General features: G+C 47.3%; 11 protein-coding genes across 12 annotated transcripts; 5 read left to right on the top strand and 6 right to left on the bottom strand.

Moving 5' to 3' along the window:
- Positions 1 to 595: 595 nt before the first annotated feature.
- On the top strand, positions 596 to 2529 carry FVEG_17606 (hypothetical protein; the record flags this gene model as incomplete). Its single annotated transcript, XM_018906846.1, has 4 exons — positions 596 to 1192; positions 1248 to 1517; positions 1583 to 1721; positions 1775 to 2529. The coding sequence occupies 4 exons, from the start codon at positions 596 to 598 to the stop codon at positions 2527 to 2529; spliced, it is 1761 nt and encodes a 586-aa protein (XP_018762034.1).
- Positions 2530 to 2983: 454 nt separating this feature from the next.
- FVEG_13784 (hypothetical protein) lies at positions 2984 to 4105 on the bottom strand (the record flags this gene model as incomplete). The annotated part of the gene is made up of 5 exons (XM_018903136.1): positions 2984 to 3288; positions 3354 to 3610; positions 3665 to 3723; positions 3798 to 4036; positions 4090 to 4105. The coding sequence occupies 5 exons, from the start codon at positions 4103 to 4105 to the stop codon at positions 2984 to 2986; spliced, it is 876 nt and encodes a 291-aa protein (XP_018762033.1).
- Positions 4106 to 5073: 968 nt separating this feature from the next.
- Positions 5074 to 5944, bottom strand: FVEG_13783 (hypothetical protein; the record flags this gene model as incomplete). Its single annotated transcript, XM_018903135.1, has 2 exons — positions 5074 to 5634; positions 5687 to 5944. 2 exons carry the CDS (start codon positions 5942 to 5944, stop codon positions 5074 to 5076), a joined length of 819 nt encoding a protein of 272 aa, XP_018762032.1.
- A 976-nt stretch (positions 5945 to 6920) lies between these two features.
- Positions 6921 to 7424, top strand: FVEG_13782 (hypothetical protein; the record flags this gene model as incomplete). Its single annotated transcript, XM_018903134.1, has 2 exons — positions 6921 to 7223; positions 7281 to 7424. 2 exons carry the CDS (start codon positions 6921 to 6923, stop codon positions 7422 to 7424), a joined length of 447 nt encoding a protein of 148 aa, XP_018762031.1.
- A 9-nt stretch (positions 7425 to 7433) lies between these two features.
- FVEG_13781 (hypothetical protein) lies at positions 7434 to 8018 on the top strand (the record flags this gene model as incomplete). The annotated part of the gene is made up of 1 exon (XM_018903133.1): positions 7434 to 8018. One exon carries the CDS (start codon positions 7434 to 7436, stop codon positions 8016 to 8018), a length of 585 nt encoding a protein of 194 aa, XP_018762030.1.
- A 31-nt stretch (positions 8019 to 8049) lies between these two features.
- FVEG_17605 (hypothetical protein) lies at positions 8050 to 12159 on the bottom strand. 2 transcript variants are annotated; one of them, XM_018906845.1, is made up of 6 exons: positions 11086 to 12159; positions 10249 to 11023; positions 9601 to 10194; positions 8761 to 9550; positions 8322 to 8640; positions 8050 to 8275 (listed from the first exon to the last, which is right to left on the bottom strand). In XM_018906845.1, exons 1-6 carry the CDS (start codon positions 12081 to 12083, stop codon positions 8110 to 8112), a joined length of 3642 nt encoding a protein of 1213 aa, XP_018762029.1. In that variant the 5' UTR covers positions 12084 to 12159; the 3' UTR covers positions 8050 to 8109. The 2 variants fall into 2 exon arrangements, with proteins under 2 accessions (XP_018762029.1, XP_018762028.1); XM_018906844.1 differs by having other exon boundaries at positions 8322 to 9550.
- Positions 12160 to 12290: 131 nt separating this feature from the next.
- On the top strand, positions 12291 to 15174 carry FVEG_13778 (hypothetical protein). Its single transcript, XM_018903132.1, has 4 exons — positions 12291 to 12549; positions 12596 to 13104; positions 13153 to 14473; positions 14520 to 15174. Exons 1-4 carry the CDS (start codon positions 12325 to 12327, stop codon positions 15147 to 15149), a joined length of 2685 nt encoding a protein of 894 aa, XP_018762027.1. The 5' UTR covers positions 12291 to 12324; the 3' UTR covers positions 15150 to 15174.
- On the bottom strand, positions 15166 to 16154 carry FVEG_13777 (hypothetical protein). Its single transcript, XM_018903131.1, has one exon. The coding sequence runs from the start codon at positions 16046 to 16048 to the stop codon at positions 15218 to 15220; it is 831 nt and encodes a 276-aa protein (XP_018762026.1). The 5' UTR covers positions 16049 to 16154; the 3' UTR covers positions 15166 to 15217.
- Positions 16155 to 16893: 739 nt separating this feature from the next.
- FVEG_13776 (hypothetical protein) lies at positions 16894 to 18014 on the top strand (the record flags this gene model as incomplete). Its single annotated transcript, XM_018903130.1, has 3 exons — positions 16894 to 17629; positions 17680 to 17777; positions 17832 to 18014. 3 exons carry the CDS (start codon positions 16894 to 16896, stop codon positions 18012 to 18014), a joined length of 1017 nt encoding a protein of 338 aa, XP_018762025.1.
- A 1584-nt stretch (positions 18015 to 19598) lies between these two features.
- FVEG_13775 (hypothetical protein) lies at positions 19599 to 20312 on the bottom strand (the record flags this gene model as incomplete). The annotated part of the gene is made up of 3 exons (XM_018903129.1): positions 19599 to 19701; positions 19747 to 19798; positions 19850 to 20312. The coding sequence occupies 3 exons, from the start codon at positions 20310 to 20312 to the stop codon at positions 19599 to 19601; spliced, it is 618 nt and encodes a 205-aa protein (XP_018762024.1).
- An 11-nt stretch (positions 20313 to 20323) lies between these two features.
- Positions 20324 to 20801, bottom strand: FVEG_17604 (hypothetical protein; the record flags this gene model as incomplete). Its single annotated transcript, XM_018906843.1, has 2 exons — positions 20324 to 20627; positions 20683 to 20801. 2 exons carry the CDS (start codon positions 20799 to 20801, stop codon positions 20324 to 20326), a joined length of 423 nt encoding a protein of 140 aa, XP_018762023.1.
- Between the last annotated feature and the right edge of the window lie 534 nt (positions 20802 to 21335).

The following is a 21335-nucleotide window of genomic DNA, read 5'->3' as shown; positions in this document are numbered from 1 at the left end:
GGTGAATGCACCGCCTCATTCTCTCGGAAGTGCGTTGAAACAACGGTCTCTCAACTAATTGTACCTTAGACTGACATGCATCAACAGAGACATACTCGTTCGGCATATGCAGATTCATGATTCGTCCGAGACTCCACCATCGAAGCAACACAGAACACCGTACGTTACTCAGGCGTGCTTGCAGTGTGCAAAGTCAAAACAGCGATGCGATGGTCAGCTTCCCTGTGGTAGATGTACGCCGAAGCAGTTAGAATGTTCATATCCACCGTCAAAAAACCGACGTGCGTCTCAGAACACGCACAGTTCTGTCGCCAGTCAAGATCTAACTCTGACCAATGCGACAACCTACACTGGATTGTACAATCAGCCAGGTCTCACCTCTCAACAATATGAGAGTGCGTCAGAAAGTATTTCTGCACTCCCATGCTGGCCGGAAAGTGATATTGAATCAATCACCGGCCTGTCATATCAACCTTCCGTGGCCCAAGATCAAAATGTCGGGCCTGTTTTTAATGTATACGGAGACCTTGAAGATCCAGGTTCTAGTCACTTAGGAGCATTTTGTGGCTTAGAAAGTTATCTCTCCTTAGAAGATATGCCCAATTTGTCATCGCCTTCAGCACTGCAGTTCTCACTGCCTCAGACGACGACGGATCCTGAGCTTGCCGCCTCACCACATAACAAGCCACCGCCAGCTTCAAACGAAACCGAAGCGAATAGACTTATATCAGAACTCACAGCACCAATATTGACCGAAACCTTCATATCTCCTAATTCCTCAGATGAAGGGCCAAGTAAGAGGAGCGTCTCAGCAACAAATGATTATGTTAACCAGGATTCCGATGCCTGGCGTGCAGAGGACTATTGTCATGTGCCTCGCTTGAAGGAAGACGTGTACCAAGAAATGACAAAGCATTTTGCGCGTTACAACCGAGATAACGAGTACTGGTCTTCTTTCACATCCAGCGCTTTTCCACCAAGTACCTATATCAACACCTTTATCCAGGTGTATTTTGAAGAGTTTCATTCACTTCTCCCGTTCCTCCATAAAGCATCTTTCGCTCCAAAAAAAGATCAATGGATTCTGTCTCTTAGCGTAGCTGCAATTGGGTGTATATTCTCTCGGGCAGCAACTACGAGAATAGCATCCTTCACCCTGCTCGAGTTCCTACGAAGAGCCATACATGTACAGGTATGACTGAAATACCCTCACAATTTTGATATCTAGGTCTTAACGTTGTGATTAGTCTGAAAGGCTCCGAACTTCTCAGCCTGAAATTTCCTTCGTACAGGCTGTCCTTCTCAGTCACCTTGGTATGATGTTTGCGCCGGAGACAACACTTACTGAGGCTGTGCCTACTACGAGGGCACTACTCGAGACTCTGTGTCGAAAGATGGCCTGCCAAACCAACTTTGACGCTTTTGGACGACTTCTTGGGACTGAAAAGTCGGGGCAAGAGAATTGGGTCGAGTGGATCAAGAAGGAGAGTCTACAGCGCCTATTCTATTCAGTCTGGGTGAGTTAACTTGCAAATCCATATGTGAAATGTGGCATTGGTAGTGAGGGCTAACGATTGACTAGATTCTCGATTGCCAATACAGCTGCTTCTGGTCAGGCCCAGGGATAGTCACCATAGACTGCCTACAATTACCCGCTCCCTTTCATCAGACACTCTGGGAAGCCTCGTGCGAGGAAGCATGGAAGAAACATCGAAACATGCGTAAGGTTACTTAGTAGAAAAGGTCACCAAGATAGCTGACACGTTTGCCATAGCAATCTTCAAGCCCGTGCCTTTCCAAACAGTGCTTTTTGAATTTTACCGCACTCAAAAGATTGACAATTTGGATCCCTTTAATACACTACTGCTCAGTATTGGGATTAAATACCACGCCGAAAAGCTTGACCGTGTAACCATCTACCTTAACATCCTCCAAGACCATGCCAAAACGCTGCCACCTTCAAGGCTCTCTGGAGCTGTCGAGAGTCTGTCCTACTTACTATCGATGTTTATATATTTACCAGTTCAACAGCTTTATGCATTCTCCGGTTGGCGTGCAGACATGACCCAAAGGGCTATTGTAAACTCCAAATTACGTACCTGGATCCGAAGCAAAAGCGAGGCGCGGACAGCCCTTAAGAATGCTTGTAAAGCGTGGTCAATAATTCGAAAAGGAAAGACAGGGGCGCAGCATGAGACGATGGGATTCTTGGTGGCAACGCTGCTCATTTGGGCCTGGGTTGAGCTAGGAAGCAGGCCAGAAGTGAATGATATGGATTTGTTATTGACAGTTCGATTGGATGAAGGAAACGATAGTACGAAAGAATGGATCAATAATAACGAAGACAGACGCCTGTATCTTGGTGGTGTAGGGTGTCTCTGGGATGAGGGAGCAGGGCGGAGGCTGATTCATGAGTCTGCAAACACTCTCCATGGTTTCAACTGGCCAGCGGCTCAAGTAGTAGCGTCGATCTTACGAGAGCACTACAAGTCTTTCCATCAGGGAGTTACTATTAGCCCTACTTACTAAGAGACCAGCTGCTTATGGATAAGCCTTGTGCCAAAAACAGCTTTTTGTAATTTGGGTCTTGCTATCATCATGCTATGAATCTAGATTATTATTTGGGGTAGCAACGAGAGGCACTGTATGTCATACTTATATGGGCTTGTATATAACCTTCACGAATGTGTGATTGAGAAGAGAATTTAAGAGTCGGTTACAATACAATACACCGAAGGGCACCGATCCAATGGACAATGCTGCCGACACACAGGATATAACCGTTTCTCCTGATACTGAGACTCGAAGCTTCGAGCTGATACTTGAAATTAGAGTGTATACATATTTGATTAATTATAAATGCGAACATGAGGCTCAGGAAAAGTACCGAGATGTTGTTTTTGCTGTCAGTATTCCAATGAGGAAAGTCAGCCTAAAATCCAAGAGAAATAGAAACAAAGTGCCATCCGATTCTCTATCTTGATCATTCCTCATTCTTGAAAACGTTTACCAACGTCCCAATATACGGCAAAATCTCCACGAAAAAAACATCATTCCCCTTGATTGTCACATTCGGTTTCCGCGCCATGCCCACACCTGCCGGCGTCCCTGTAATAATAATAGTGCCCGGCTTCATCGTCGTGCTCTGGCTCAGAAAATTGACTATCTTCGGCACGTTGAAGATCAAGTCGTCTGTGCTGCCTTCCTGCATCACTTTTCCATTCAATACACCCCGGACGGTGAGCTGCTGAGGATCAGGGATAAGAGATTTGGATACGATCACCGGCCCTTGTTTTTAATCTCCGTTAACACTGAAACACCATAGAGAACGAACGACCCAAGATAAAACATACCAATTGGACATGCGCCATCAAAACCTTTGCTGAAACTCCACTGGCTCTGCGCAAACTGACTCGTTCTGGAACTCACATCGTTGGCCGCCGTGTAGCCTAGCACGTAATCATAAGCGTCGGCTTCAGACACGTTCTTGCACTCTTTGCCGATGACAATTGCGAGCTCGCTCTCGTAGTCACCGCAGTCGTCTACTTGGGTTATTTTGGGTAGAATGGTGGGTGCGGGATAAGGGTCGCCGAGGGATGTATCTGGTTTCCTTTGAAAAAGTTAGGGATATATCCATAGACTCAAGAATGGGAATGGTGGCTACATGAAAACTGTCGGTACAGTAGGGGGGTCCAACCCGGCTTCGGCTGCGTGTTGGTTGTACTGGACCTCTCGTCAGCGCTACCGAATCAAACACTTCTTACAGATGAATGGCTGTAACTTTTTCAGCCTCTCACATTTAAGCCAATGCATCTAATTGTTCCCACTTCAGCCTGTGTCAGAGGCGATAGCACGCGGTCGATCTCGACGACTTCTCCGGAGGGTGCACCCGGCTCGAGCACTGAATTGCCGTTGAAGACTCTCGCCTTGACGGTTTCGCCTTTATATAGCGCAAGTCCAATATCAACTTTGTGATTTTCGGGCTCTCCAATAATAACCCTGGAGGGGTATCCTTTTGGGACAAATCTTGCTAGTCCTATCAGTTTTGGGTTAGAGAAGTTCAATCTGGAAGATGTTGGATGGGCATACGCTTCCAAGACGACATTTTGAACGCGATATACTTCTTTGACGATGAAGAGAGGATAAAGATGACCTAAAGTAGGGATGTCCTGATTTGAGAATACTTTGATTTAAAGTTATGGAATCACGAAGTAGAAGAATAGATGCGCCGGAATTGTAAACAACGGAACATGGTCGAAACCGAGAGGTGTTGTTTTATCCAGCCTCTATCATGTACTTGAGACTAAGCGTCCCTCCTCTTCCGAAGTAATTTCCTCGGAAGCTCCACCTGGCTTGTCTAGACCATCCACTTTAGGTGAGCTAGATGACATGTGTCGGAACGACTAGCCAGCGAAGCTGTGTCAACACATACAGTAGCTGTGCCACACGACAGGTATGGACTGGACCTGGTTGGTCGGAAATTTGTTAAGTCCGGGACGGTGAATTAAGGAAAAAGCCGAAGCAGATCCGAGGAATCAACGTTCCGTTAGTGACTCCCGGAACCCACTGCGTGGGAAGCGGATCGATCTTTCTGCGGATGGCGGATCTTGATAGCACGGGGTATCGAAGCGCAGCAACTGCCGTAATGAGCAAAGGCTGTGCGCATGATAGAGTCCTGGTTCAAGGGAAACCAGGCAAGCAAGGAGAATTGTAAGAGCGAGTGGTATAGCAATGTGATTCAGGGTCATCTGGGCCTGCTCAGAGCAGATTTGAGTAAAGTTTATACCAAAAGGGCTATGTCGAGATTGATATATCACATAAACTGACAGGAAGCTTGCTCGTCCAGTGAGGCGTCCAACGTTTTGTCTATACACATTTAAAGCTTATGATTAGGTTGACAGAAGAATTAGAAACTGTACAAAATTGAATTCTAGCAATGAGGACCTCCTCAATATGTATGTATTCTTAAAAGTTGGCCGACAATCACTTCTGATCTGTCTCTCTGCAGTATGTCCATGGGTTATCCAGCACCTGAACCATGGTATGCATAACAAGGTATCCACAGTATCTCACTCACTTCCTCTGAATTATACTCTCTAAGAATGTATATCCTTCGAGGTGCAAGTTCCATGTTTCCGACCCTTTCTTCATCCCAGCAGCAAAAGTGTGTTCTTCGCCCGGTATGACACGCATTCCACACTCTACCCCAAACTCCTTCAAGGCAGAGTAGAGCTCGAGACTCAGCTCAAGTGGCACCATTGTATCTGCATCGCCGTGCACAATGAATGTAGGCGGGAATGATTGGCTGATGTTCAGCAGTGGATCGACCTTTTTCCAATCGCCCGAAGGAAAGACCGCGTCGAGAAGCCGGCCATCAGCAATACTGGACAAGCAAAATGCCTGCCTAGGGTCGCTAAAGTCCGGCCCCTGAGCCTTCGCTTGACCCTCCAGGGAAAAGCCTGCCTCTATAGGAATTGGTCGTTGCTGGTATACTCGGTTCTTGAACTCGGAGCTTGAGCCCTTAGGGATCTTGGAAGCCAAAGTAGCAATCTGAGACTTCCAGAAAGGATGGTTGAAGTAGCAGGGTCCGTAAATATCAAAGATCGCCGCTGGTGGACGTGGAACGTCAAAGCCCTGTGATTTGTGTAAGCAAGAGAGTCACATAACATGTCTCAGTTTTACTCACAAGACATAAACTTAGGTGCCCGCCAGAAGATGTTCCAGACGCAAAGACATGATCATAGTCAATTCTAATATCAGTATTTGGTGGACTGCTCTCAACAATCGCTTTCTCAAGACCCTTGTCATAGATCCATGATAGCAGGTTTCTGCAGTCGGTAATAGGACCCTCAAGCAGGTCGACACCGGGACAAAGGCGATGGTTTGGGACAACTGTGATCCATCCGAGCTCTAAGCAGTATTGGATCTGGTCCTGATTGACCATTCGGGCTGAGCCTACTATAAAGGCACCGCCGTGTATATTAATAACTGTAAGGTATTAGTTATTTTTGTATGTCATTTTGAGGCATGTAGTATATTTCTGGTCACATCTCAATCCATTGAGTGCTCTCCTATTATGCGGGGTTACATACTAACTGGACATGGCTTGGGCGTGTTAATAGCTGAGTTCGGGAGGTAAATAAGTGCATTGATCTCCTCCCCATCAAGCTGCTTATAAACCGCTGAGAAATGACTTGGAGCACTCATTTCCTACAGGATCCTTGCTTGGAATTAATTGACTTGCCATCGATCGCGTAAAGCTCTGGGTTATATCTTCTACTTTCGTTTCCCAGAGCTCGAGCCAAGAGCTACAAATAGACCAAATCAGTAGAGTGGGGTTTGCGGGGCCCCGGCTTTTTCAAGTTTCCGAGAACACTGATGGAGATCATACTCTTTCAGGTTAGACAAATCGGAATTGCGTGCAATTGTGGCTCTTCGACTCGGACATTAGAGTAAAGCCCGGCGCACTAAACGGCTCCGGATTTTATCAAATATTGTTAGACTATCGGAACTGTGTACCGATTTTCTTAGCCGTTCCCCAGATCGGCTTTGCAACTTAGAGATCAAGGCCAAGACCAGGTAATAGAACAGTTAACAGCCATAGATCATGCTCGGTGAGTTTAAACTTGCGGAACTATTTGCCGCCCTCTCTAACCGTTCCCCGGATCGCTTCACTACTCCAGGATCAGATCAGAAAGGTAGGTGTATGACAGTGATATCAGATTTCCCTTATGTAAGAATCACAGGCGATGTGCGATCTGGTGTAGCCAATTTTTATCGATAGACTATTCATTATATATGAGCTAAAGTGCCAGCTCCTTTCGTTGAGCATGATGCTTGATTACCCAAGTCGTTACAAGCACTACTCATCCAATCCTTCCACACTCTGAATCATTTAAATAACAGCACGGCAAATCAAAATGTCTATTCCAGTCCACACCACCGCACCTGGCTCCCGCACGAGCTACATTCTTCCTCAGCTGGCGGGTGAAAAGATCACCTTTCCAGGTTGGAAGGGCGTCTTCCGTATTCTCGCTTCTTCAAAGCAGACAAATGGTGGTCTCGCTGTCTTAGCTGGCGGTTCAGTTATGTCTGATCCGCCAGGTTTCCATTGGCACGAGGAAGCTCATGATGTGTTTCTGGTGATCAAGGGCTTTCTGAAGGTATGGGCCGGTGATAAGTGCCGCATTCTAGGTCCAGGTGACTTTGCCTACGTGCCGCCGGTAAGTGAATAATACTCCTGAGGCACTGGGCGAATGGTAAACTTAGAGTAATTACAGAAAGTCATCCACAATCCCCAGTGGCTTGGTCCTCACAGCGAAACGTTTAACCTTGTGGCACCAGGTGACTGGGTCGACTTCTTTCGCTTCTCCGGCATCGAGTTCGATGGCCTGGTGCTCCCAGAACAGTCGGAGAGGGACTAAGAGAAGCTAATGGCTATGATGTTGGCTGCCAAGGATAAATTCGATGTCCACTATGCTTACGATTTTCAAGCCCCTGAGCTCGGCGACTGGCTTGAAACGGAGAATACGCTAGGTGAACCTTCGCAGGCATACTTCCTCCGGTCAAACACAGGACCGCGATGGATGGCCGGCGGCGTCTTGTCCCGTCCCTTCATCCTTGCCAATCAGAACGGAGGGAGATTTGCCATTTCAAGCATCGAATCGTCAAGCGCCTACGAGAGATCAATCTTCAAATCATACGTCAAGTTCGCGACCGTGGATCACTGCCTCTTTGTCGTCGAGGGGAAGCTCAAAGTCGAGATAGAAGGTTCTTCGGGTGATAATGTGCTTCACGATGGTGAGACGGTGGTTATCTCGGCCGGTCAAGGCTTCAAGTTGGACTTTGCATCACCTTTTGTCAAGTTCTTTTCAGTCGCAAATGGTCGGGGCATTGAGACCTTGATCCAGGATTCTGGCGCACCATTTGGGGGCATGGTTCTGCCGGATAAGGCTGGGGAGCTAGACTCTGCTGCGCTTGCTCGCGTTGCCAAGGAGATTAATGCTACCATTGAGTAGGTAGTGGACACTGCAAGGCTGAGAAGTACTTGAGAGGTACTAGAATGAAGATCTTGTTCAAATTCAAACTGACTTCTAGAATGTGCCTTTGTTACTTCCATCTGATTTTGAACTTTAAAAGTATCCTCTGTTGCATCAATTTCAGCCCTCTGCTGTCGTAAAGCTGTACTAGCCGAAAACCCTGATTCAAGCGATCTAGTCTTAGACTGGCCCACGCAAAGAGATGGTCTTTTGATAAGCCTTCCACAAATATCAACCTGACAATACTGTTAGTTTCATCTATGATAAGGGAAGGTTAATCACCTGAGGATGCAGAGTTTCGGAATAATAGTGGCCTCTGTCCTTGTAACAAGGAAGTTGAGGTTATATCCCAAAGCCCCTGATTCATGTTCTGTGGTGTTTAGTTCTTGTCGTGGTATGCGAGGCTTTTCCTCGTCATGAATGTGAAGCGAGACTATCATGAATGACGCCAGGTTCTTGATTTCTCGGCCGGTACTGGTCATAAACTCCTGATCTTTGAAAGCGAATATAGACAAATCAAGGCTTTTCCTTGGACCTGCTTCAAGGTCGTTTGATGTGTCCTTTTTTGAGCTTCGATAGCCGTCGGGTTTCAGAACCCACCCTGACTCATCAGCGAACATTCCTTCATTCAACATCATGCCCTCATCGACGTTATGACTGACGATTCCAGCCATTTGAATGCCGTATCTCCAAAAGCGTAAGGGATCAAGGTTTGAAGTACCTTGTCTCGCTAGGCTCGGATAGACACGAAAAAAGTAGCGTTGGTTGTGTCTGAAAAGCTCGGTGGCAGATGTTGAAATGAGGTCCTGCACCTTGCCTTCCTGCATGGAGAAGAGGTGAGTAGGGGACTTTGTCCGCGGAGTATCGAAATTCTCAAATCGCTCGCGTCGCATGTAAACTTCTAGCTCAGCCAGCGGCTGTATGATGGCAACTCGCGCTCTCTTGTGATCACTCTCGCCCGGCAGACCGTCGTCGGCTTTATCATTACTGCGATCAAAATTACTTGTAAAGCTTCCGAGTCTTATAAGAATCCGACCTTGGAGGTCTTTGAGCGTTGGTAGCTGAAATCGTGGGTCGCAGGCCTCAAGTGGCCTATCAAGCAGAATATCGTGCCACTCTTCGGTCATGATCTTGACCATCAACTCTTGCTGTCTAGAGTCTGCGTGGACCTCGAGATTGACGATCAGAGGCACATCAGTCCCGACAAAGGCAAAGTCTCTGATCAATTGACAGGCTTTCCTGAAGCCGCAGGGCGTCATAAGAGTATAGCCATCTGTGACGATTGGTTCTGCAGGGGAATTCATATGACCCCATTGGGAAACGCCGGTCTTCAGATCCACAGGCTTTGGTGCATTGCTTTCTCTGTTAAGACCTAAAAGCCTATTGAATGTCTTCACAGTCTGCGCAGGTTTGGATTCGCGCGGCTGTTCTACTTGAGAGCCTCGCTGCTCTGTATCAGTAGTACCATTCCAGACATCCAGATCAATTGATCGATACCCAAGATAGAGGGCCTGCTCATGAGTCAACATTGTCATTATATTCGTTAGTTTGCTTAACTTACTACTTTTATTGTATCACCAGCGTTGCGAGAATCTATCAAGGTATTTATGAGAGTCCGATGGCTGCTGTTGATAAAGTAGTTTGATATAGGTTTCGTAAGGTCCTTCGGCGGTAGATGTTTCAAAGGATTCAAATAGAAGCTGGCCATAGCTACTAAGAAGCCATGTGAATCAGATACTGGTTGACAGTCTTCCGGGATGTCTTCATTTTGAACATCTCTGATGAAATTTGCAAACATAGACTGTGTGTTCGTAGGTGACTCTAACCGCCTATGGTAAATGCTGATCAGGATCTTCCAGGCCTTCTGGTTCGCTACAGACTTTTCGTCCAAACCGAGAAATCGGATCAAGTTGTTAGTGGCTTCTGATATGTGCTTCTGCGGTTCAGTGTTATCGGCCTTTTTGCGGGAGAAGAAGCGCTTAGTGAGCCTTCGAAAGCCGGAGGTAGACTCCCGAGTGTTTGGTTTGGAGCCTGTGGCGTCGCTTGAATGCCTGCTGTCTTCACTGTATCTACTACGACTATCTACCGTAGCGAGGCCAGGCCTCATAACAGTTCCGAGAAGATCCGAACTCTCAGAGCTACTGTCTGGATCAATCTGTTGACAGTCGTTAGTCTTATTACACGTAGGAAATAGTAATAGGCAACCCACAATTTCGACAAACTCGCTTTGACATTTGGGACACTGCATTCCATCTACATCTCTATACCATCTAGCCTCGCATTGATGGCAAAAGACCACATCACGGGCCTGTTTCACCGATTCAAGAGTCTCTTGTGTAAGCTGCGAAATATCAGTCTCGGCCTCAGCAGATTCACCGTCGTGCTCGTCAGCAAAGCCGATATCAAGGCCGAGCTTATCCTTTCCATCAGAGCTCATCTGCTCGGTTATGATAGCCAATCTTCCATAGTCGCAGGTGGTTAACTTCAATGTAGGGTCAATATTCTCCATCTCATGTTCATAAGCATCCAACCACTCGGTGATAGCAGCAGGCTCGCCGCGTTCTAGGTTGAAATACCCGACTTCACCGCCCATATCAACCTCTGAGGATCTGGGCCATGGAAGAGACCGGAGTGAGAAGTCGTGAACGTGCTCCAGGACGTGATCTATGAGTTCTAGAGAGTCGGGTCGACCGTTAATTTCACAGAGGGGACAGCTCTTTATGCCCATTCTAGTCTGGGCAGACGATGAGATAATCGATGAGATGTCCTCCCCGTTGTCCGGATGGGCCTTATGAATGTGATCCATCATTTCACTCAAGGTCGGATAAACTGACCCTTCGTCACACAAAGGACATACCCAAACTGGTGGATGATCCTGTCGAAAATGCTGTTCTAACATCGACCTACTGCTGTAGTACACGTCTGGTGTAGGACAGCTGTCAAATATGCAGGTATACGGGCGTATGTCTTCTGCTAGATGCTTTCTATATATTGGAAAAGGCATTAGAAACAAATGATAAATTGAAATACTGACGGGCAATCTCACCTCCATCGGTTGTTGTTTTTAGCCTCTGCTAATGGCAAGGTCTGACAGCAGCACGGACACTGAACAACCCTTTGCTCGTTATCATATACTCGCGGACGCGGGTATCGAGCAGACGCAGTGATCTGAGTAATGACGGTCATTGGTGTAGACTCTGTTCTCTTGGACATGGGCTCTCTGTATTCGAGCTTACTTTCGGGGACCGAAGCTGAGGTGACTGACATGGGTGCTGGCAGCGGTTTGTGAGGTTGAGCGTCAGTATCGGAGACAACGGGGACAGAAATCTCTTCTGATTCACTCGTTGAAATTGGGGTTGGGTTGGAACCTTTTTCCACGGCTTCGAGGGTCGGCAACTCGAAGGCAACAGTCCTTTTCTTCAAACCCAAAGAGTGTAGCTGAGCCTGTATGAAACGATTTCTCCGCTTCAAGTTGGCCGTGATAAGATGGTTTTGCAGTGGTGTCAGCGACTCGATCTTGGTTCGAAACTCATCATCTCTAAAGCATGGGCCAGACCCAGGACGTAGAACAATAATGGCTTCCAAGTGTTTCCTCAACTCAGCATGTTCTTCCGGTTTGAAAAGGCGATCTGCTTTGTGAAGCCGCGACCGACGCCCTGTCCTACGAATAGCTAGGGACAAAGTTACGAGACTTTCCAAGGCCGAGTCAACATCAAGCAAAGGGTCTTCGAGGGTTCCATTGTCATTGAGCAGATTCAAACAGTCTTCGAGCGACTGAAACAGCATAACAAGGTTTCCTTTGACCAGAGAAAGGTCAATCGGTCGCTCACTCAACCTCGCATCTAGTGAAGCTTTTGAAGGGGCCAAGGCGCCGATACCGTCGATCCATAGATTAAAGTCTGCCAAGCGATACTCAAATCGCTCATCATAAGATGCGCGCTGATTGGACGAATCGGGGTCGGGAGAGCGAAAAGTCAAGCATGTTTGAAAGGCTTCAAGACACTTGTTGGAAAGGTCCCGAGCAGTCAGACTCATTAGATCCATGATTTTGACAACCAAGATGTGTAGTGGAACATTTTTTGCGCTCGCTGGACAGAAAAGCAGAGGCACAGAAGAGGAGATGGCGAGGATGAGGCAGCTGCATAAGGGCGAACAGGGGACGATTTCATGTCGACTATCGTCACGTGAGCTCAGCAAGGGTACTCAGCCGCACGACTGAAACAGATGCTCCAACCTCCACTTAACATAGCTCAGCCTTACGCCGATAAAACATGCCAGTGACGATATGGCGGCCCAACACTTCAGTGCATGCGAGCATGTCGCTGAAGTAGCCAAGGAAGTGTATGCTCTGGTCATGGAATGCGGTATCCGCCAGCGACAACGGCTTGCGGGGGAAGTTGGGACGAGGCTGGGGCAAATTGCTCAAGAATCTTTCGCTGGCTACGAGCTTGACGGTGCAGCTGAAGAGGCAGCTGCAACGCTGTTACATACACTCCTTGAGATCTGCATGGTAGGTGGTATACCTCAGACCTAAAAACGTTCACTAAGAAATCTAGTTCCCGAATCCAGCCGGGAGCCACATAGTTCCAAGACAGGATTATATGCAGATCGTGATGCTGGCAAGACCAGATAACAGGTCAAGATTGAAGAAATGCATATCCATGGCCTTTATCACCGACAAGACCCTCCCGGTCAAAGCTAAGGAGCAGTGCGATGCGTTCTTGGCCAAACTAAGCCAAGATGAGCCAAAGAAAAAGACTGGCCTGGAGCAGCTCACAACAGGCTCGGCATTGCCTGAACCAGACGACTATCCTCGCCATGTCAGCAAGAATCTCTTCGAGACCCTTCACCAGCACGCATTTTGTCACCATGCCGAAATGGCGCAGCAAAAGTCTTGGCTGAGCAAATCCAAGATGGCAAAGCCTCATCATCATAAACTGGCTCATCCGATCAGACTACACCTTGATGCAAAACCACATATACAGAGCAAGCATGCACAGTTCGAGGTTGTGATTTCCTCAGATAATATGGCTTACTGGCAGCATTTATGGCTGGGTATTCCTATGTAGGTTTGGTAGGTTAACTGACTATGTTTTGTGACTAACTTGGCAAGGCAAACCAAAGGTCGCCGAGGTGGTGTCAAATTCGCAAATGTCTCTAGTGACGAAGAGGAAGACGGCAAGATCTCTGGCCTGAAACGCATCAATTCAGACTACTTCTGCCAAGTTTTAAAACACCAGCTATTTGCCAAAATCAATCTCAACTTTGTCAAAGGTATTGGACTCGTATCACTACCACCACCTGCTCCTCTTGAGAGATTCCTATGCCCAGGCCAAGGACTTCCTCTTTCTCTGGTCATCCAAAGCTATAAGCTCACTGACAAAGACAAGATCTTACTCGCTCATGCTATTGCACATTCATTCTGGCAGTTCTACGAATCAGACTTGATGAGGAATTGCTGGACAAGCGATGACATCTGGTTTATGCACGAAATGGATCATCAGCATTTGCCTAAAGATCAACTTGCACTGCGGGTCTATATGCCACTTGATTTCGAACATCAACAGAGAAACTCAGAAGACGAAGACAAGTCAATGTTGACGCACCCGTTCCCGCATATCCTTGGTCTGGGACTTATACTCTTACAAGTTGGGCTCTCGAGACCCTTCAAGTCAATGACGCATTTACCGTTCATTTCTCGACTGAACAGAGACCATGGTGCAGCCAGACAATTACTGGGAGAGTTAGAAAAGGCTAATTGGGCGCGATCGACACACCGGGATATCTTTGCAAGAGCTGTTGCGAATTGCCTAGATCCCAGAACATTCACCGTTTCTACCCCGAAAGCCAAGACAACCAAGAGTCCCATAAAGGATGCCCTTGTTATTGGCGCGGACGAAGATGGGATAAGGCGTAAAGTCTATACCGAAATCGTCGAACCGCTATCGAAGCTCGTCAACATCGCTTTTAAAACCGATGCAAAATACGTATCCTACTTGGCGAAATGCAAAGAGGTCGCAACTCACAACAAACTTCACTCTCAAGTCGCCTCGTTCCATACAGGCAAAACGATCGTTCCTGAAGAATGGCTGGACAACTTGAAACACATCAGCATGCACATCATGGATCTGCGAGACGAAAAGCCGGACCATGAGTTCAAGCCTGTCAAGATAGCGGTACTAGATACAGGATGCGATGCAGAGTTGCCATTTTACAAGATACCAAGGAGGAAGAAGTCTATCAAAGCGTGGAAAGACTTTACAATTGATGAGGGCGATGGTACAGGTAAATCAGACTGTATGGAAGACCTCTATGGTCATGGAAGCCTGATGATCCGCTTGATCATGGAAGCTGCTCCGCTAGCTCATATTTATGTGGCTAGAGTTGCGAAAAACACTGACGAGCTCGAGTATAGCAGTGATCAAATTGCTCATGTGAGAAACAAGCATTCCTATCTGGTATTTACTAATCATTAATCAGGCAATCCGATGGGCTGGACTCGAAGTGGATGCAGATATCATCTCCATGTCCTTTGGCTTTCCCCACGACGATGACACCATCTCTGCCGCTATAGAAGACGTTGAGCGAAGTCGAAATATCATATTCTTGGCGAGTGCGGGTAATAACGCAGCTTATCAGAGAGAGGCCTTTCCCGCGAGACATCGATCCGTCATCTCCATAAGAGCAACAGATTGCCAGGGTACCTTCAATGCAAGCAACCCACCAATAACTGACAGAAATAGTACAGCTCTCGGCACGTTCGGTGATAACTTACCAACACGTCTCAACGACGAGATTACAAAACGCTTTGGTTCATATATATGTCACCCTGGATCATCAATAGCGACGGCGGTGGCTGCTGGTATTGCAGCTTCGACGATAGCTTACGCTGAGGTACTCTCCACAGTCCTCCCAATACCAACAGAGCAAAGTCCAGTAAAGTGTATAAAGAGAACTGAGGGGATGAGAAGGTTGTTGGAAAAGATGGCACCAGATCAGACAGGACATAACAGGTTTATAAATCCAATATGGTTCTGGAGTGAGAAGGCAGATGCATGGAGGGCGTGGGCTGCTATGTACGATGCAGTATCACCATTTATGTACCGATAAAATTTCAAAACAAGAATTTCTCGCATTTATTTCCTGTCCGAACTCGTGATATGATTGGAGACGTAAAGCTATGCCTGCGCCAAGAAGCAGTATTCCTCATCTCCAAGATCTTCCATCTCATAGTTTGGTGCATTCTCCTCCTCCTTCCTATCAGCTTTCAACACCTCGGCGTCCACGTCAACAACCTCAAAGGGCTCAGGATCAGGCACGGGCCTGCCATGCATGAATGTCTTCTTGTTCGAGAACATCTCTGAGCTTACGGTGCCGCTGCCACGAACACGTATGGCGTGAAGACGGTAGGCGAAGATAATGCCCGGGGCAGTTTTGTAGGAATCGGTCTTGGAACTCTCCTTTCCACCTGAAATACCGGCACCGACTTCAATAGGCACGGGACCTGCCGGGCCTGAACCTGACAATGAGGTATTATGCCCAACGCCCTTCTCCTTCGTCACCGTAAAAGACGAAGTGGCAACCCGAAGTCCGGATATGAAGTAAACCGCCCTCTTCCCAAACATGCCAGAGTCAATATGCTCTCTCACAGCCTCCGCGTCAACAATACTCTGGAGAAATTCCTTCGTAAAAGGCGCCGCCAGAAACCGAACTTCATGATCTACAGTCCCATACGCCAGTGCATTCCGCCGACTAGTCTCATAGCCAATAGAAGCAGAAGCAAGCTCTACAAATTTGGCAAAGAGGTTTACTCCCGCTGTTCGCGTGACATCATTTGAGTGAGAATGGTTCGTCTCGATCAGAGTTTGCACTTCAGGAAGCGTGATTGTGTCGGTGCGGGGTGATGCAAGGGTCTGTGTCGGACGACTGGGATGAGGGATAACAGCGCCAAGCTGGAGGGGCCCGTCGGGCGTGAAGGTGAAGTCAGGGGCGAGGAACCAAGACTTCATGATAGGGAGAGAGTTAATTTAAGCTCAGGGATTAGTTAATTGTTCAACTCAAAAGAAGAAGTCTTGGTTATCAGATCGTTGGGCTCCAAGCTGAAAAGGCCCCGCATTCAACTTGATGAGAATTTATTGGCCAGTAACTGAAGAGTTTCCATGGCAGCTTTCGGCCTCCTTGAATGAGAACTTGGCAATGACAGCCTCCTAGTGACATCTTGTCAGAGATCCCCTCCAATCTCCCTAGATCCGATAACAATTCTATACGGGATTTCAGATGAACTTAACCTTTTAATAGCTTGGCATTTGCAATCGCATGATCTTACCCTATGGTCAATGTGCCCTCACTAAACCCAATCTAGCGTGGGATCCCGCGCTTTAACCCCTGTCCTCAATCTCAATCGCTATAAAAAGATTTCAACAAGGGTCTAAGACTCCGCTAAGAGTTTCAGCGTGATGCATTTGGTGGAAAAACCGCCGAAAGCCCTGTAATTCTAATTCTTAGCGACAACTGAAATCGCTCTTGGCTTCTAGAAGGAGGAGATGACCGAACACTTTGGAGTTCGTGTTTACCTATTTTGACTCTTTTTAGTAATTTTGCTAACGGCTTTGCTCCACTCTCCCGGCTGTGCTTTTTCTTAGTGGACAGCCTCTCCCGTATGCCGGCAGTATGAGATGCCGTTAGACGGTAGCTCCGGAAAGGAGAACTCATGACATACCGGTACAGGGGACAGGCCTCGTATCTTATTGCTATTTAACTTCTTGAGTTCCCTTCTCACAAGTTTAGTCTACCAGCCAAGCTCGTCCTTCGTTATACCAATCAGTCATTCGTTCAACACATTCGCTTTACCAAAATGCTTGCCCACTCATTCCTCGCCAGCCTGGCCCTCGCAGCCCTATCCATCGCCAGCCCCGTAACCCGCGCAGAAGGCTCATGCACCAACCCCGTCGTTCGCAAAGAATGGCGCGAACTCACCAGCGCCGAAAAGACAGAATATCTCCGCGCCGCAGTCTGTCTTCGTAACCTCCCCAAAAAGGCGTACGAAGCTATAGACGAAGTCACAACACGCATGGATGATCTTGTGTACACCCATTTCACTCTTAACGAGGATATCCACTTCGTCGCGAACTTTCTTCCTTGGCATCGTTGGTATGTCCAGCTTCATGAGGATCTACTTCGCGATGAGTGTGATTTCAAGGGTGTGCAGCCATACTGGGACTGGACGATTGACGCTGACAAGAACGATGTTGTCAATTCTCCTCTCTTTGATCCCAAGACTGGCTTTGGCGGTGATGCAAAACTCACTGGTAGTGACGTTCCTGGCTTCAAGCGCTGTGTAGTCGATGGACCGTTTGCCAACACCAACCTTACTTTGGCTATGGGATGGCCTGACATGAACACCCCAGGCAATCGTCTTCACTGCTTCACTCGCGAGTTTAACGGCGGTCTTGGCAAGGATGAGGATGGTAACCAGATCCTTGGTGATATGCAAGCTAGTGCCTACAACTCTCGGGTTATGGATACCATCTACAGCTTTGACAACTACCACGCCATGTCTGACATGCTTGAGGGTTTACCTCATGCTCAGAGTATGTCATCTCCAAGTTGATCTGATCCCCAGATACTAACAAGCCAATAGTTCACAGCATCATCTTCGGTGACATGGGTCCCGCTACCTCGCCCAACGAGCCTCTCTTCTTCCTTCACCACGCCAACGTGGACCGTGTCTGGGCTAAGGTAAGAGCATTCTCCATGTCTGTTTGTTCTCCATGGTTACTGACATTTCTCCAGTGGCAAGGTCGCAACGCCACTCGTCTGGCTGACTACACTGGCTTCAACGACCGCAACAAGTGGATCTCTGCCGACATCACCGATGGGATGCCCGTCATGCGCCTGGCTGATAAAGAGCCGGTGGTGAAAGATTATATGGATACTCGCGCTGGCCCTCTGTGCTACACCTACTCATCCATGTAAAACATTGAATAGTAATAATACCTAATGCGATTTACAGAATTGAACTATAGTTCAGCGATGCGTGATACACTAGATGCATGTGCAGTGCTAATTGTCAATCATCTGATAATAGTAGTCCCTAAAAGTCGACGTCCTAGACATCATGTCAGGCTATGACTAAGTAATGATGACTCTCTCAAAGCTCATGCAAAGCCTCCACAGTCACCAGGGTCGCAACGATCGGGAGCATGGTGACCAGTCCAAGGGCAACGAGGATTAGTGCCACTTCCTCCAAGACGAGGATTGCCGATGCACTTCGACCCAGACAATGTTCCCACTCCACCATACTCGTCTGCACACCCACAGCCGTTGAGAAGGCCAGGACAGCTGGAATCACAGAACCACCCGTTGTCTTGGCCCTATTAGTGAAGACGTGAGTTGGAGTGGAAGGCGGCTTACAGTTGCATTCAATCCATCCCTGGCTGCAGTATCGTGCGATGACTGGCTACATGGCGAGCATGAGTGTAGCGAATATGGCTGCAATCCTCAATGTAAAGTAATATATTTGATGTACTCACAAGGCTTGAAGAGTGAATGGGGGTGAATAGAAGCAATGATAGGTTGATGAGGCAATAGCTACTGGCTGATGAGTTGTATGTGCCGCTATATGTAGCCAGATCCTAAGTATACCTTATTTAACATATACCACTCTGCCTACTGTCGGCATATAGAATAAGGGTTTCGTATTAGTGCTGTTCTATGGGGGCGGTTTCTTGCCTAACCCGTGACGCTTTATTATACTTCTCTTGGCTAATATACCCTTGAATGAACAGAGAAATACTCAACACTTACCTCAGCGAAATTGCGCTGCCTTGTAGTAAAGAATATACCATATTTCCGAGGATCATAATAATGTCCAGTCCTTTATATAAATACGTAGCATGATAAGTAATCTGAGCTATAAACTAGATATTTAAGACTTTATGTAATTCTCCCCTTCGGCAGGTATGAGTAATAGCAGCTCAGGTATATACTAACTTAACCAAGGGCTTCTCTTTAAGGTAAGTCAGGATCAAAGGGGTGTCTAATTATCTCCCAAGTCTAATATAATTTTAAGTCTTATTGCTTCTCATAAGGCAGAACTTCAAGGTACGTTCAGCAATTCATTAGCCTATGGTTAAATATCAGGCTCACGATGTGCTATATTAAGCTTCTGGGTACTCCCTGCACGATAAACCGGAAAGTAAAATTCCCACCAGTCACACTCGCATAAATGGGAACTAAAATCCCGAATACAACAACGGCAATTGATAAACGAGGTTGGACCCTCCACGATCGTATGTTATGCTGACGTATAGTTGCCGCGATCGGAACAGCCTTGTCGTTGGAATCCCACTTGCAATAAGTAAAATAGTCATCCACCGTCAGTCGCCGCTAGTCGGCGAAGGAGCGGTAAACAGGCAGAACGGTTAAGCGGCACTGGCTGAAGAATTACAGTGACGTGTGCACAAGACGAGGTCTGAGGCTAGGTATGCGAATCTGGCTACCTGTCATAAGCTACCAAGCTCAGCATGACTTGGATATGCTTGTACCTTCATATACCTCTTATTTCTCCGCATCGAATATGACCTTTTGAACCTTCATCGAGTCAAACAGCTCGTAGCCTTCGAGAGCGTTGCTCAGTGGCATTACCGTCGCGGTCATAAAACTAAGGCACGTTAGATGGGCTGGGACATATTTTGTGCTCACTTACTCCAGGAGATGTTGTTTCTTAGCAAGCAGCTTCAAAGAATCCTCGAAGATACCTGAAGTCAATCGTTAGAAAGCGACCGTCACTTCTTACGAGAAGAACTCACTCCTGACCGGGCATCTGCCCATCTTGATAGTGAGGTTCTTTCCGTAAGCTTGATTCCCAGTCCACGGAATTTCTCCATTGTGAACACCAACACTGGAAATAATTCCCCAGGGCCGAAGAAGCTTGAAGCCCATATCCAGAGCCGAGCTATGTCCAACAACCTCAATGATCACATCGGCGCCACGACCGTCACTCAATTCCTTGACTCGCTTTTCCAGCTCATCTTTCTGTGTGAGGTAGTTCCATGGTTCGGCACCAAGACTCTTGGCGAGCGACAGTCTAGCCTCGATACCGTCCACTGCGAGAATTGCCTTGGGCTTATACTCTAGCGCGGCGATGAGCGCACAAATACCCACTGGTCCGCAACCGATCAGAACAACAATACTATCCTCGACCTGCTCTTTACTTAGATCCTTCAGACCATTTGATGCAGCATAGCAGCCAGTTGGAAATATGTCCGCCATGAGGCATAGTTTCAAGTCGTCAATCTCTTTGGGAGCCTTACGACAGTACTCTCAGCATACGGAATTCTCACATACTCAGCCTGTGCTCCATCAAGAGGAACGGTGCCGAAGAGTAGGCTTTTGTCACATCGTGACGAGAATCCGTGCTTGCAGAAGAAACACTCTCCGCAGCTCACGGTGAAGGGGCTAACGATCGCGTCACCAGGCTGAAGCTTGGTAATAGCAGAGCCAACCTCATCGACAGTGCCAGTAAATTCATGGCCCATGATGAAGCCGGTTCCGGAAGGTTGATGCCCGCGGAAGACATGAAGCTCGCTACGAGATCGTAAGTAATTGATAAATGGCAGTATTCTTGCAATTTTGATCGGACCTTCCGCACAAAGCTGTGTACTTCACTTTGACGATGATGTCCTTGGGGCCTTGGATAGTAGGTTTTGGCCGGTCCTCAAAGGCAACTTGCTTAACCCCTTTGAAGACGACGGACTTCATGGTAGCTGTTAGTGGCTCAACTGTTTTAAAAATAGTATATCTCGAGATAATTATGATTCAAAGAAATATTAAAGTATTGTTTTAGTTTTTTTTTTGTTTTTTTTAGGTAGATCAGATCATTCTTGGTAGGCATGAGATATCTACCCCGCTGTTGTCTCGGTAGGGCCGAGGCTCCCGGCTTACCGTTTATGGACCGGCAACCGCCACATGCTGTTATGTCATAGCTCAGCGATTTCTCAAAAATTGGGGCAAACCGCGGATACTCTGAAGATTGTTTCCTTAGGTTATCGACACAGTTGACTGGCATAAGTTTGCTATCTCTGACTTCTAATGTCCTGCCTTCGCGAGTCCTCATGAAGCTATATCATCCTATATAGCGAACTATCGACTTCGCCCACTGTTTTACGTATCTATCTTGCATCCTAGATCTTTCGCTTCAGTCTCGTATTGATCCCTTCATTCCAGGCGGTAGAAGCTGCAACACGTTCTGTTATAGTCCTCCCAATAGTGAAGATTGTATATGCAGCCCAAAGG

The sequence above is a fragment of the Fusarium verticillioides genome, chromosome 10 (genome assembly GCF_000149555.1).
Source record: "Fusarium verticillioides 7600 chromosome 10, whole genome shotgun sequence".
Classification (NCBI taxonomy): Eukaryota; Fungi; Ascomycota; class Sordariomycetes; order Hypocreales; family Nectriaceae; genus Fusarium; species Fusarium verticillioides.
The sequence above is the reverse complement of the archived record's forward strand: the minus strand, read 5'-3'. Positions and strand labels throughout refer to the sequence as shown.